This window comes from Myxocyprinus asiaticus, chromosome 24 (genome assembly GCF_019703515.2).
Source record: "Myxocyprinus asiaticus isolate MX2 ecotype Aquarium Trade chromosome 24, UBuf_Myxa_2, whole genome shotgun sequence".
NCBI classification, from domain to species: domain Eukaryota; kingdom Metazoa; phylum Chordata; class Actinopteri; order Cypriniformes; family Catostomidae; genus Myxocyprinus; species Myxocyprinus asiaticus.
The window spans coordinates 25314110-25329406 of record NC_059367.1 but is presented as its reverse complement, the minus strand read 5'-3'; the positions used below and the strand labels follow the sequence as shown (position 1 = coordinate 25329406).

The window sequence follows — 15297 nt, the reverse complement described above, 5'->3', positions numbered from 1 at the left end:
TCTCCCATAACCTCATGGGAGAAATTGAAGCTCTGTCCCCCAGACAGTGAGATAGCAGGGAGTAATACACTGATGCCTCATGACCTTTTCCAAAGGCGGTAATCACCACTGCCAGAGTATCTGCCCCTTTAGGGGGTGTATGCTGCTCCCCAAAATAGTACAGAGCAGGTGGCACAGCTGTAAATACCTAAAAAATTTAGACCTGGGAATCCCAAAATGTTGAGCCATATTTTCAAAGGATCTCAACACTCCACTCTCATATAGGTCACCGAGCGTATTAACCTCCCTCACAATCCACTCTGTCCAGCAGAAAGGAAACTTATCAATACATCATTTTGGGTTCAGCCATATGCTCGAAGCAACATTTAAATAAATGTCCGAATTAAACACTCTGGTCACTTTTGTCCATACTGTGTGCAAATGCGAGATAACGGGGTGTACCTTAACTTCTTCGGTTAGTTTGATAGAAAGGTTTTGCAATGGTAAAATAGGGACAAAAACTTCCTGTTCAATACAAAACCAGGGAGGGGCTCTCTCAGGTGGAAGCGGCCAATGGGCCAAATGTCTGAGACCGAATGCATAATAATAAAACAAAATCTTGGGTAGGCCTAGCCCACCTTTTTCAATCGGCCTATGTAACTTATTGAAGTGTAATCTGGGACACTTACCATTCCAAATGAAGGACTTCGCTATGCTATCAAATTGCTTGAAATAAGAGAGGGGGACATCTATAGGGAGAGATTGTAGCAGGTAGATGAACTTTGGAATACAATTCATTTTAATAACATTAACCTTCCCAATCATAGATAAATGTAAAGCCCACCTGCCCACATCGCTCTAAAACCTTTTTATTAAAGGGTCAAAATTAACTAACTAATTCACACAAATTTGCTGGGAATAAAATACCCAAATACTTAATGCCCTGTTTGGGCCACTGGAAGGTGCCCGGCTGAAAAGCTGTTAAAGGGCAATACGCTGTCAGAGCCAAAGCTTCGGATTTAGACCAATTAACTCTAAGAACTTAGAAAAGGAATAAATGGGGGGCCAGGGTAGCTCAGCGAATAAAGACGCTGACTACCACACCTGGAGTCGCGAGTTCGAATCCAGGGCATGCTGAGTGACTCCAGCCAGGTCTCCTAAGCAAACAAATTGGCCCAGTTGCTAGGGAGGGAACAGTCACATGGGGTAACCTCCTCATGGTCGCTATAATGTGGTTCGCTCTTGGTGGGGCATGGCGAGTTGTGCGTGGATGCCGCAGAGAATAGCGTGAAGCCTCCACACAGGCTATGTCTCCGCGGTAATGCACTCAACAAGCCACGTGATAAGATGTGCGGGTTGACGGTCTCAGACGTGGAGGCAACTGAGATTTGTCCTCCGCCACCCGAGTTGAGGCGAGTCACTACGCCACCACGATGACTTAGAGCGCACTGGGAATTGGGCATTCCAAATTGGGGAGGAAAAAAAAGTAATTAATAATTCTGTGGAGGCAAGGCACAGATCTAGTAGGGTCAGAGATGAATAATAAAATATAATCTGTGTAAAGCAAAAGTTTATGCGCCACACCTCCCGCCACCACCCCTGGAAAATCATCCTCCTTTCTTATCGCGGCTGCTAATGGTTCCAGGGCAAGACAGAACAATAATGGGGAAAGAGGGCAACCCTGCCGGGCGCTCCTATCCAGAGTAAAATAATCTGAAATTGACCCATTTGCTTGTACCGCTGCTACCGGGTGTCTGTAAAGTAACTTAATCCAACCAATAAAAGTATTCCCAAACCCATACATTTCCAAAATCTTAAAAAGATAATCCTATTCTACCATATCAAATGCCTTTTTGGCGTCAAGTGACATAACAGCGACCGGAGTCTGATCATTCGCCATTGACCACATGATATTGATGAAATGCCTAATGTTATCAGAAGAGTTATGGCCCCGAATAAACCCCACCTGATCTATATGTATAAGTGATGTCATAACTTTACTTGATTGGTTAGCCAAACTTTTTGACAATATTTTAACATCTAACTGGATCAGAGAAATTGGACAGTAACTCTTACACTTGCTTGGATTTTTGTCCTTTTTAAGAATCAGGCTAATCCTAAAAAACTAAGCCTTGCCTACCAAGCTCCTCCAAAGTTATCTCAGAATCAAGATAATTTTTTTGCTCAGTCGTCAGTTTAGGAAGATCTAATGGTTCCACAAATTTTCTAATATCTTCATCAGTAGACGAAGATGTGGAACTATAAAGATCAATATAGAATTCTTTAAAAGCATTATTAATATCAATGGCTGAGGTAAATATTTCACCATCAACAGATTTCACTGAGGGAATGGCAGAAAGAGACTCTCTCTGTTTTATATATCTAGCCAGAAGCTTCCCTGCTTTGTCCCCCGACTCAAAGTATGACTGTCTTGCCCTGAATAGCCAAAACTCCACCTTCAGCGACAAAATAGTATTGTATCTGTATTTCAGTCAGGTCAATTCTCTGAGGCCATCAGACGACATTCGGCGCATCAGCTCTGCCTCGGCACTTTTAATATTCCCTTCCAATTTCACGAGTTCTTGTGCTTTGGATTTTTAGGTGAATGAGGCATATTGTATGATCCGGCCCCTAAGAACTCCCTTAAGTGCCTCCCAAGCCACGCCCACAGAGGATACTGAGGACCAGTTGGTCTCCATATAGACATTGATTTTGCAAAAGGGATACATTAAAGCACCAACTATATGATTTATTTTTCTCCGTATGTGGCAACACCTCTAAACACACCAGGGTGTGATCTGAGACTAAAATGTTTCCAATTGAGCAATCAACAACAGATGAAAATATAGCTGCAAGCAGCAATACCGGGGTCAAGCCAATTATCGGCAGCATGAGCAGCGAAAGCAGCATCGTGACACATTTTAATTTAGAACTCTGATGAATGCTGTAGGAGTTAAAGATAAATAAAAATAAAAAAACATCTATGGCTATGTTTCTCAAGATACAATAATGTTCTATTTGCGTGTACTAGTTGAACATTAAAATCTCTATCATCGGCAGAACAAAAGAACTTTACATTGATAAAGAGCGTTTACTCAAGGTTGTGCAGAGGGTGTTAAGTGCAACATTGCACATTATACATTGTTTTGTGTATTCTCAAGCACTGTGTAGGATCTTTTGGAAAAAATTGGAAAAGGCAGTTTTTACATCCATAGAGTTATATGCAATACATTAATAGACATCTATGCAATATTCAGTTTAATCCAATTTAAACTAAAAAAAAGTTAAAAGTTGTAGGAGCCTAGATGTTATGATAGTAATGAGACCTAATGGAAGAATTATAATCATTTAAATATATTATGCAATATTATATTAATAATTTGTTTAGTTATTCCAAACAAAGTGTAATTTAAAAACATTTTCTGTTTTGGTTTTTGGTTGAGTGCATCCAGAATTTTTGGTTTAGGCCAAGAAATTTCATTTCGGTGCATCACTAGGTGCCTTGGCACCTTCATTGCTCAGCCCCTAATTAAAATACTGCAGTTATTGTAGAAAGGCAATAAAGGTATTAGTGAATTTAGTTGCACCAAAAAAAAAAAAAAACCTGCACAAACACTGACAACTGAGCTCAATTGAGCTTCTGAGCCTCTGTTCAAAAACATTAACATCTCATCCTACTGTACACCTTCTGGCTAAAAAGCACTGACCTCCTGATTTTGAAACATTAACATTTCATCTTTCACCTTGTGGTGTACAACAACACAGACCAAAAAGAAGATGAGTAGAATTCACTGCTGAAAAAATCATCTTGATAGAGACTTGATGTGAGTATGTTTATTGTTTATAAATGCTTTTTTAAATATGTTTTTCATTTTCATGTTATTTGTTAATATCAATTTAAAAACTACAATAAAATCTGTTTTGTTTTCTTATGTTTTAGAACTTTGCGTTAATACTTTAAGAACAACATCTCTCATCCTACACCTTCTGACTAATAATAAATAAACAAAACTCAACATCTCATTGTTCACCTTCTGGTCAAAAAACACAGGTCAAAAGAAAGACTACACTTTACTGCTGAAAAAACTTGATGAGACTTGATGTGAGTATATTTACTTTTATTAATGCTTTCTATGCTTTCCATTTTTATGTCATTCCTTATTCTTTTTACTATCTCAAGTTAAAACATATTTTGTTTTCTTATCTTGTAGGACTATAAAGTACTATGAGGATATCACAGGATCAGGATGCTGCACAGTCATGTACTGATGACTACATGCATACTTGTATGACATTTAAACCAGAAATTGTTCACAGCAGGACAGCAGTACCAAAAATAAAAAAAGACTTCTTCGAGTTCTTTCACAATTTTCAGGGATTACTTTGAAAACAACCAATATGTTTTAAAACCTTGACATTGACATTTTGTATTTCAATGTAAAATGTAAAAATTATTAATTGTTTTCTCTTAACAAAACTATTGTGCACTTACAACTGTATTAATGCATTGGCTGTTTGCACTATTTAACTACATTATAAATATAACTACCAAAACAATTCCCATGGGTGTGGTTTTGCATAGTAGGCAAAGCTCAAGAGTGGTACTGAACACTTGCTGGTTCAAGCTCAATACTACCCATGAGCCGTTGTCATTGTACCCTTGAGCAAAGCACTAAACCTTAGATTGCTCCAAGTGTTAAGTCATTTTCCATGAAAACATCTACTGACAGTCAAATGACCATGTGGCTTTGTCAAAATGAAAATGTAATTTTTGCTGGGGTTTTAGAGAATACATGGTAGATAAATTAAAATGTCAAATGAATAATTACATCCCTACTGATAGATAATGTACTTTCCTATATTTTATTTATAATTCTAGTGAAAATATACACAATTAACTGCTATTTTTTTCAAATATTTATTTTGATTCTGTAATTATTATCTTATATTTTTGATAAGTGTTCTTGTTTTACTACAGCTAATCTTTTTGCCTTTGAACACAATTGTTTTTGTCTCTTCTCATTATTTTTGTATTTTGTGAGAGTGATGCTGATTTCAATACATAATTTAAACAAAATATATGTTTTGATTATTTTCATGACATTAACTTAATTGAAAACAATTTGTCTAATTGATTGAAATATTTCAAACAAGCACATTTAGCCATTGTTTACTACAGGGCATCCAAAATTCACAATGACCCCCCAGGGCAAGGTCCTAAAATATTTTCATTTTACTAAGCAAACAGCCTTAATTACTCTTTGGTATTTTTTATAAATATGTTACTTTCAAATTTGTTTGTGAAACAATTCTAAACAACAAAAATCTATTTGCTAATATTTTCAGGCATGGTCTGCAAATTATCAGCAGATTTCAATTTCATGTTGATTGGACAAATGTTATAGGAGTAATAGCAACAACAAAACGTTTACATAAAATCAAATCATGGCCAACCATGGTATCATTGTTCTCTGCATGACCCTCACAATCTAACAAGACCAGTCTCACAAAAATGCAAACATACAGCCTCACGTCCATTTTGGTGTGCTCAATGTCAAATTTGTTGATGATTGGCCAATGGCTGCCATGTTTCTCAATATGTGCAACTATCCTCATGATCAATGATGGTAACTTCCACAAAGACACTGAATGCAAAGACACTGCATGCAAATTTTTAAATTAATCGGACCAATATTTCTATATTTAGAGCCACTTTCATATTGTTCCCAGTTATAGCACCACCAAATGGCCAAACCCCGCAACTTTTTCTGTGTGTTCTCAGGTTGAGCCCTTATATAAGTGTCAAGTTTGGTGAAAATATCTCATTTCACTTAAGAGTTATATCAATTTACGTAAAAGCAGAGACCACTTTTAAAATTCATCGGCCTGTTTTTGGCATTTACGAGCAAAATTTTCCATGTTCTCTTTTATCTTAAGAAATTTACTAATGACGCAAATATGGTATCGTTGCGCTCGGCAAGTCCTCCCGAACTAAACGAGACCAGTCCTGTGAAAATAGACCAACGGCACTAAAAGTTATAAGCTCACAAAGTTAAAGAAAATTTATTTTTCCCAAACTTCTCAGGCACCTTCAGAGCATGGTCCTGATGACACATACAAAGTTTCATAACAATACGCCAATGCGTTCATAAAATACAGCATTTTGCAACAAAATTCAAAATGGCCGATGCCCAAAATGGCAGACATGGGAAAATTGGGTATCGTTTGACTCGGAATGTTTCACTGAATCTAAAGAGACAAGTTTTATAATTTTTGGCTAAAGCATTCAAGAGTGATAAGCCAAAATAGCCGTTTTTGCTATCTCCTGACCAGTAGGGGGCAGTGTGGTGAAACGCTGCAGGTGACCTCAAGGCATGATGGCAACGGCACAAACCAAGTTTTGTCAAAATCCGTCAAAGTGTTGCGGAGATACAGCAAGTCCATTTTGGCGTGCTTGCCGTCAAATTCGTGAAGCCATTTCTCAGGAACGATTTCAAACATCAGAAAAAAAAGGAATAACTTTTGTGTAGCTCTATCTCATGATCGCTATAAAACAATTTAGGTGGAAATCGGACAAAAATTTTAGGAGCAGCGAAAAGTTGTTTCCTTAAAATTCAAAATGGCGGAAAATCTAGTTGAGTGGAAATCAACACCAATATTTGACTCCACGTGAGCTCAAGAATCGGGGGAAAAATAATTTTGTCTCTAGGACTTACAGTTCAAAAGTTATTAGCATAAACATGAGTGAAAATTTGACCTGTTGGTGGCACTAAAGGGTTTGAGTTACACATTGACTTTATGAAGGACATCGCCCGCTGTGGGCACGTTAATGTTCCACGGTCATCCCAGTATCCACCCTCAACCCGGCGGGGAACATCAGTGCAAAAGTGACTCCCCGCAGATGCAAAAGTCCCCTGCACACCTCGATTCAACCATGTACCTCTCCCGCTGAGTCCGCAAAGTCTGGGAACAAGAAAATGACGCGGTTCCTCCAAGAAAGCCCCCCTCCACTCCACGCCCCACGCAACACAAGATCTCCTTCGGATGATCCCAGAAACTTCGATTGGGCCCGGGATAAGTGTCTTTTAATGTCTCCAGAGCCCAAGGATTTAATTTTTTATCCCCAATTTGGAATGCCCAATTCCCAATGCACTCTAAGTCCTCGTGGTGGCGTAGTGACTCACCTCAATCCAAGTGGCGGAGGACGAATCTCAGTTGCCTCCGCGTCTGAGACCGTCAACCTGCGCATCTTATCACGTGGCTTGTTGAGCGCATTACAGCGGAGGCTTCACACCATCCACCGTAGCATCCACATACAACTCACCATGCGCCCCACCGAGAATGAACCACATTATAGCCCCATTATTACCCCATGTGACTCTACCCTCCCTAGCAACCGGGCCAATTTGGTTGCTTAGGAGACCTGGCTGGAGTCACTCAGCACGCCCTGGGATTCAAACTCGCGAACTCCAGGGGTGGTAGTCAGTGTCTTTACTCGCTGAGCTACCCAGGCCCCCAGAGCCCGAGGATTTTGAATCTTTGACATATTGTCCTCCTAGAACAGTTATGGGACAGAGTGTATCGAATCTCAATGGTTTATGTCATAAAAAGTATTAAAACTAGCAAAGTGCGCAAAGCTCGCCGTTCACACGTCCGATCCTCGCATGGCGTCACATGACTCCTATTTGACTTGATTTTACTTTTATGTTACAATGTTTTTTTTTTCTACTTTGGCAACAAAATCTCAATGTTCTGTCTTTGCTCTGTCAAACAAACATGTGATAGCCAGTGCTGAAGCATTTTACCAATCAGAAATGAGCATAACTAAGTCTGATACAAGTAATGGCCAGCATCATCCAGTCACTGCCAACTATAATAAAATTATACATTATAAATTCTGAATCTAAGTACTGATTACCATAGTCCCATGTCTGCCAAACATGTTGAGTGGTTCAAACATCATCTGCAGCCTGAAACTGAACTTTTGATAGGAGGTTTGGAGTGAATGCACATGGCTTCATAGGAAAGCTATAGGATGCTCCTTGCTCCCTATTTAGTGAATGACTTAACCTGCAGTGTGCTGTCTGTCTGCATTGGTCTCAGAACAGTTAAAAATGTGCCATATTTTCATCCTAGCTCCATATAAAGCCTCTGAAAGCAACATTTTATTTTTCAATGTGAAAATGCACAGTAAATATAGGATTTCTAATGAAAAACTTGTGTTATTGTACACATTAGTGCACATTGTGTTTAGCATTGTGGCATTTTGCGATAAATCGCACATTTTTTTAAAATGGCATATCAGATGAAACTGAAGACTAATATTTTGACTCAAACAGGTTTCAGTGTAAAATCTTAATTTGGTTTCTTACCAGATGTTTTTTTGTTGGCGTTTCTCCTAAAGACAAACTCTGCTGTGATCGGCACTCCTTATGTCAAAAGTTTAACCCTTTACTGACAGCACAGAGTCTCCTGAACTGAGATCAGTCAGTTTAAATTAAATTATGTGTTGCGTATAGCGAAGCCAAAATACAATGTCGAAGGACGCAGGGTCGCACGAGGATATATTGCCATTTCTAATGATGAAATGCTAGTACACATAAATTGATATTATTTGGCATAACCAGTAGTTGCTTCATTTTCAACTGATGAAGAATGCAATAGATTCAGTAAAATGAAAATTATTTTTAATGAGCGGGGTCGCACAAGGTTAATGAGCAATCATTATCACCTGTGTGACTCCTGAGTTCTCTCTAAATTCTACTAACAATAGGAACAGATAGAGCTGTCAATGTAAAATGTGCCATTTTGTACACTGTCGTGTGGTCATACAGGTGTCCACAAACTGCAAATATTGACTTTTTTCTTCAAGGTAATCTTTAAAGCTTAAAGGGACAGTTCACCGCAAAATTAAAATTCTGTCATCATTTACTCACCCTCATTTTGTTCCCAACCCATTTACCCCATATGGGGTAATTTAATATATAAGTTTTTCAATAGAAAAAGGTCAATATTTGCAGTTAATGGCAGTATATAAGTGAACAAAATTCACTGAGTAACCAGGCAGGTCTGCACTATGATGCACCCTGTAGTTTATTTTAGTGGGGTGAACGCTGTGTGCCGGAGCGCAGGGTTGAGCTAACACTGTTATTCTTAGGGAGTGAGTCTCTACTCTGTAACCTCTGGCCCCAACACTAATGCTTTCGCTGCTCAGTTTCTTGCACCGGACAGAACGAGAGGCGGGAAACTGACTGAGATAATGGAATGGTCCTGAGGGATGATTTCCTCCCTGATCTTCAGCATATCAATTTTGTTGACAGTCGACAGATTTCACTTTAAAAAGCTCTGGAGTCTTGCAGTAGAAGCATAGACACAGGGATAATTTCACTGACTTCTTAATGCAACAACAAATGTCACTGCCACACAATGTTGGTCAGTACAGTGAAACTATATTTGAGTCATTTTCAGGGTTAAATCCAACTACACTCTATCAACAGCATATGTGCTATCAAATAATTTCTACTTGTCCATCAGTTTGTTAAAAGAATCGAAAGCATGTTTACGGTAATGCACTATGCAGAGGAAGTCTATGGGCCGATTGTACAGTACCAGAATCAACCTTAAAAATAAACAATTATCACATTATTTCAAAAGTATTTAACACTTCAACATAATACATGTTGGTATATTTCTTACTAACCTCTGAGCAAAGTTATATCCAATCTTTCATCTCCTGTCATAACAACGTACACTCTGTAATGCCAGTAACTTTAACATGATATGCACAAAGGGACATGATGTAAATTTTACGTGCAAAAAAGACATTTAACAACGTTACATGTCAAATAATGTTTATATATATATATATATATATATATATATATATATATATATATATATATATATATATATATATATATATATAAAATTAATGTAGCCTAAATGCTTTAACAATACTTAAAGCATTACATTTCTGCTTTTGAAACCATCAGTAAATAACCTTGTAAAGTAAACGTCCATGTTAAGAGCATTACTGTATATGTATTTATTTTTATTTATTTTTTTCAAAAAATGAGCTAAATCAGTAAAATATTTTCTGTGGTAATTGATAACAGGCTACAAATGCTGTCGATCAAGCATAACTTGCATTTAATGCAGGATATTTCTTTAAAGGTCAATCAAATTGTTAGAGCTTAATGTGGTCATTCTAGGGGAGGTTATTTCACACATTCTTATTTTATTAGACACAGTGGTTTTAGTAACTTTAAGTGATGACTTATTAAATTTCAGCAAGGACTGCACTCTGAAGCATGTCTGTACATACTAGTTACAAGAGTTACAAGAGTCCTATCAAAAAAAGCTGAACTCCAACTACAATTAACTTTCTTTGGACAAAATCATGCAAGTTTATTTTTCCAAGACCAATAATTAAAATAGATTTCTTACCTGTCAATGGCTGTGCTGGTTGGCATACTGCGGGCAAAGCCTCGGATTCCCCTCTGACTAAAGTAAGGGATGCAGGAGAGGTTTGCAGCCATCACTGCCAGTGAATCTGATGGACTCACAAAGAATCCAGTCTGACCCATAATCATGTAACGATCCTGTGATCATATTAAAACAAATATTTCCAATATTATCTTGGTTAGACTGTTTAACTATGGCAGCATGGCATGAAATAAGTCCATTCTAACCACTTACTTTTCAGAGAACTTAATAAGAATAACCTAGCTAACATGACAGATTATATATATCCTCCTGAGGCTCGAGCATACTGCTGTGTGCATTTTTCTAGACAAAATAGTTTTCCTAAACACTGATGTCAACATACAGTATGTGGACAGCAGAAATAACTTGTGAAAGTTTCAATAATACCAAGCTATAGAAAATCAGATTGTTTCTATCAAATTCTTTATTATGTTTCCAGGAGTGTTGGTTATTCATGTCTTTGAGATGTAACAGACATTACATCAGAAATTAGCATAATTATTTCCAATTCAAAGTAATGGCCAGCATCATCCAATCTCTGCCAACCATGTTAAATATAATATATATATATATACATTATAAATTCTGAATTTACGTATGTACTGATTACCATTGTCCCATGTCTGCCAAACATGTTGAGTGGTCCGAACATCATCTGCAGCCTGAAAATGAACTTTTGGTCGGATTTTAGGAGTTATTGCACTTAACTGCAGAGGAAATATACAGGATGCTCCCTTGCTCCCTATTTAGTGAATGACTTAACCTCCGCTGTGCTGTCTGTCTGCACTTGTCTCAGAACAGTTTGAAATGCACCTTATTTTCATTCTAACTCCATATAAAGCCTCAAAAAGCATTAAAAAATATTCTCAATCTCAAAATGCACAGTAAATATAGGATTTCTAATGAAAAAACTAGAGATATTGTCAACGTATGTGGTCATTGTGTTTAACAGCGTGCCGTTTCGTGATAAATCGTTCAAATGTTTAAAATGGCATATCGGATGAAACTCTAATCATTGGACTCAAACAGGTTTCAATGTAAAAACTTAATTAGGTTTCTTACCAGATGCAGTTTTGTTGCCGTTTCTCCCATTGACAAACTCCGCTGTGGTCGGCGCCATGTTGATTTGTCACATGACTCTGTACGTCGAACGTTTAACCCTTTACTGACAGCACAGATTCTCCTGAACTGAGATCAGTCGGTTAAAATGAATTTAAATTATGTGTTGCATATAGCGAAGCCAAAATACAATGTCGATGGATGCAGGGTCGCACGAGGATATATTGCCATTTCTAATGATGAATTGTTAGTAAACATAAATTGACAATTAATATGTATTATTTGGCATAACCAGATATTAAATGTTGGCACAGTGTGCTCTCCACAGTATGAACAGTATTTCCTGTTTTTTTGTTTTGTTTTGTTTTTTACACTTGTGTGAAATATTAAGGAACAGAGAGATAACAATAAAATAATATAGAACGAGATTGGGTAAAAATGCTAAAGCTTCATAATCAAAACAAAACAGGCTGGCAAGACCAATTCGGGCTGGCAATATTAATTTGGCTTAGCAGCCTTGGGCTAAGATTCTTATGCTGTCTTTAAAGAAATTAAAAGTCTTAACTTTTTTTAGTGTTTGTTTGCCATTAAAATTTGTGTGTAATTTTGCATTTGAAAATAAGTTGGTAAGAAATAAGCACCCCGTCTGCATCGAAAGCAGCCCCAAATCCAAACTCTCCCCCCTTCATAGAGTCCACCAGTGATGCAGCGAATGCAGGGTTAGGGTTGGGATGTTGGCCTCCAAAGTCTTCCAGTGGGACACAGTTAACAGCAGAGTTAGCTGGAGCCCCGAGCTCATCACATAGGATTCTTCTGACATAGGGTCCCATAACTGAAACAGAAGATATGACTTAATACTAAATCTATATACAGTTGTAGTGGTTCACAATCTAAAATGGTGATGGAACAGAAATCTGACAAGAGTTTACCTCCATTCATGGCATCTATTCTGATCTTCAGCTGTTGTCCTGTCAGTAAGCTCTTAATCACACCAAAGTCAAAAATCCCTCGCAGCATGTTCAGATAGATCTCAACAGAATCTACAATCTCAACTGAAGAAAGAACATTTTATGCCCAGGTAAACAATAGTTACTATATGATAGAAGCACGGAAAAAAGCTAGAGTAAATTATGCACTGAATATGTTCATACTGAACACCTCTGAAGGGCTTGAACTTGTTCTCCAAATCAAAGTCATGGCGGCCGAGGCGGGACAGGTCGATGTGAAGGTCAGGGCAGATAGCGTATTCCTCTAGTGTGCGACTCACCTGATGGATCCTCTCCATCACTGTGTCTGGAGATGGGCCTGCAAACAGAGGAATAATTGAGCAATTTCAACAAAATCATACAGGCTTTCATCTTATTACAAAATTGGTAGTGACATGTTGGTGGGTGAAGAAAAAAAAAAGCCAATAAGTCGGCCTTAAATACTTTCTGTAATCTCAGTTGTGCTGATATGCAGTACAAAAGCACTGCAGGTGTGCTGCTGCTTTTATATAACAGTCCTATAAACAAGAATTTAATATAGAGTAATTCACATTGAAGATGGGTATATCACCCTGACCTCTATTTGATGTGCACGTTTTCATCTGGAAGGTGTTTTTTTTTTTTCAAGTGAGTGTTTGCTCCTCTGCAATATGTCTTTAAGACTTTTCCTCACAAAAGTCAAAAAGAAATTCAGTGGATGTCTTTGAGACATTTATGATTTACAGTAGAATGTATGTAAATCTGGTCTTTTCAAGATGTTTATTAGACTCTTATATGCAGAAATTATAATGAGATGCTTTCCAGATCTTCAACAGATTATCTTGGAGATGTACATGTGCTATCTGAGATATGGCCAGCTATTTTGTGCATTTTTGTTCAGCCAACGAAAATACTTCCAAAAGAAAATAAAGCAGCATCAACCACTGTGTGTCATAAACTGGTCTTAAACGTTGTAAAATCAAACAAGTGGTGTGACACAACAACTTGATCACACAGGAAGTCGGCATGCTGTTTCCAAAAGTTCTGGTACCCTAGGATCAGCGATGAGTATGCCAACTCACTGATATGTGACATTTCCCACCAGACATTTTTACATCAGTTTCAGTGTGTTTACCTTCCTGTGTGACTTGACTGGCAGCTCGTTGCGTCAGCAGCTTGAGAGACCTGGGTTTGTATCCACATTGAAACTAGGAAGTATTTGCGTTAGATTAATTAATGATGAGCGCGATTCAGAGGTTGCACTTTTCCCCCAAACATTTAATTTTTACTCTAATGGTTAGGTTTGTGTTTGGGTTGGGGGGTAGAGTTCTGTATTACATGCTGTACAGCTGAAAGGAACTCGCTTCACAACTAGGTTTATCAACATCTCCTGGACATAAATGGAGCTCACATGGCCCTACAACACTTACCGCTTTAGCCACTGGGGGCACTGTTTAAAATCTCGGTTAGCATATACCGATATTTGTTAAAGAAAAGTCGACCTACTCTTTCTGATTTCACTGTGAGATTAGGCTGGATACAAACAGTGAAAGAAATTCCAGTGCTGTTATAATATATCAGCACTCTTAGACAATTTGTCCAATCAAATTAGAGGACCAAAAGTAACTGTTGCATAAATCCAACCGTACAGTATATAACGTCCTGGTTACTTGCGTAACCTCCGTTCCCTGATGGAGGGAACGAGACATTGTGTCGATGTAGTGACAATAGGGGTCACTCTTGGGAGCCCGAGACACCTCTGGTCTTTGATAAAAGGCCAATGAAAATTGGCGAGTGGTATTTGCATGCCACTCCCCCGGACATACGGGTATAAAAGGAGCTGGTATGCAACCACTCATTCAGGTTTTATGCTGAGGAGCCGAGACAAGGTCTGGCCATTTCAGCGGGTAGTTCAGCATTGTGGCAGGAAGGACACAACGTCTCGTTCCCTCCATCAGGGAATGGAGGTTACGCAAGTAACCAGGACATTCCCTGTCTGTCACTCACTCGACGTTGTGTCAATGTAGTGACACTAGGGGTCCCTATACAAAACACCGCAACTGGCTGAACTGTGTTACATGAACTGGCAGTGTGTGAAGGGCAGACAACTGTGTGCCTCGTAGCCAGCACACCAGGCCAACACGTAACCTCCCCCAACATAGTTATGAGTGTTGAACGGCCCTTTGGGGACAAGTCGACTACCCAAAAGATAGAGACAGGCTAACCCAGTCATGGCCTCTTTTCCCCTTGTTTTTTTCCACTCCCTAAAAAACAAGGGGGATTATCCGACTGGGCCGCCAGGTCTAGTCGGGGGGTGTCCCTCCCAAGGGGAGGACACCGCGGAGACCACACCTCGCCCAAAGAGAGGGGGGGATATTTAAGTGGAAAATACATCACATGGTCTTGCCGACCATGTGGAGAAGTCTCATGGTAGATCATACCCAATGGGGGAGGAGTTACTACAAACATGGAGACTGTGGCAGAGGGGGCTCTGCCCAAGGAAGACGCAGTTTGCCAACAGGTAAACTGACCTTGCACAGAGTCTGTGCAAGTAGGCTCACTGGGGGAAACGCATATTTGCGTAGGCCAGGAAGCCAGCTGTGTGCCAGCACATCTATGCCGAGAGGTGCCTCGGTCAGGGCGTACCAGAGCGGGCAGTGGGAGGATTCTTGGGAGGTGAACAGGTCTACCTGTGCCTGTCTGAATTGACTCCAGATCAGCTGGACCACCTGAGGGTGGAGTCTCCACACTCCCCTGAGGGTAACCTGCCATGACAGCGTGTCCGCTGCAGTGTTGAGGTCGCCCGGGA

General features: G+C 39.1%; 1 protein-coding gene across 1 annotated transcript in view; it reads right to left on the bottom strand.

Moving 5' to 3' along the window:
- LOC127415005 (phosphoglucomutase-like protein 5) overlaps positions 1–15297 on the bottom strand; it is a 51987-nt gene that overhangs the window by 28281 nt on the left and 8409 nt on the right. The window contains exons 3-6 of the mRNA XM_051653443.1: positions 12682–12828; positions 12453–12575; positions 12165–12355; positions 10426–10580 (exon numbers count right to left, since the gene is read on the bottom strand). Of these exons, the coding sequence (XP_051509403.1) occupies positions 10426–10580; positions 12165–12355; positions 12453–12575; positions 12682–12828 (616 nt within the window). The remainder of the gene's footprint in view (positions 1–10425; positions 10581–12164; positions 12356–12452; positions 12576–12681; positions 12829–15297) is intronic.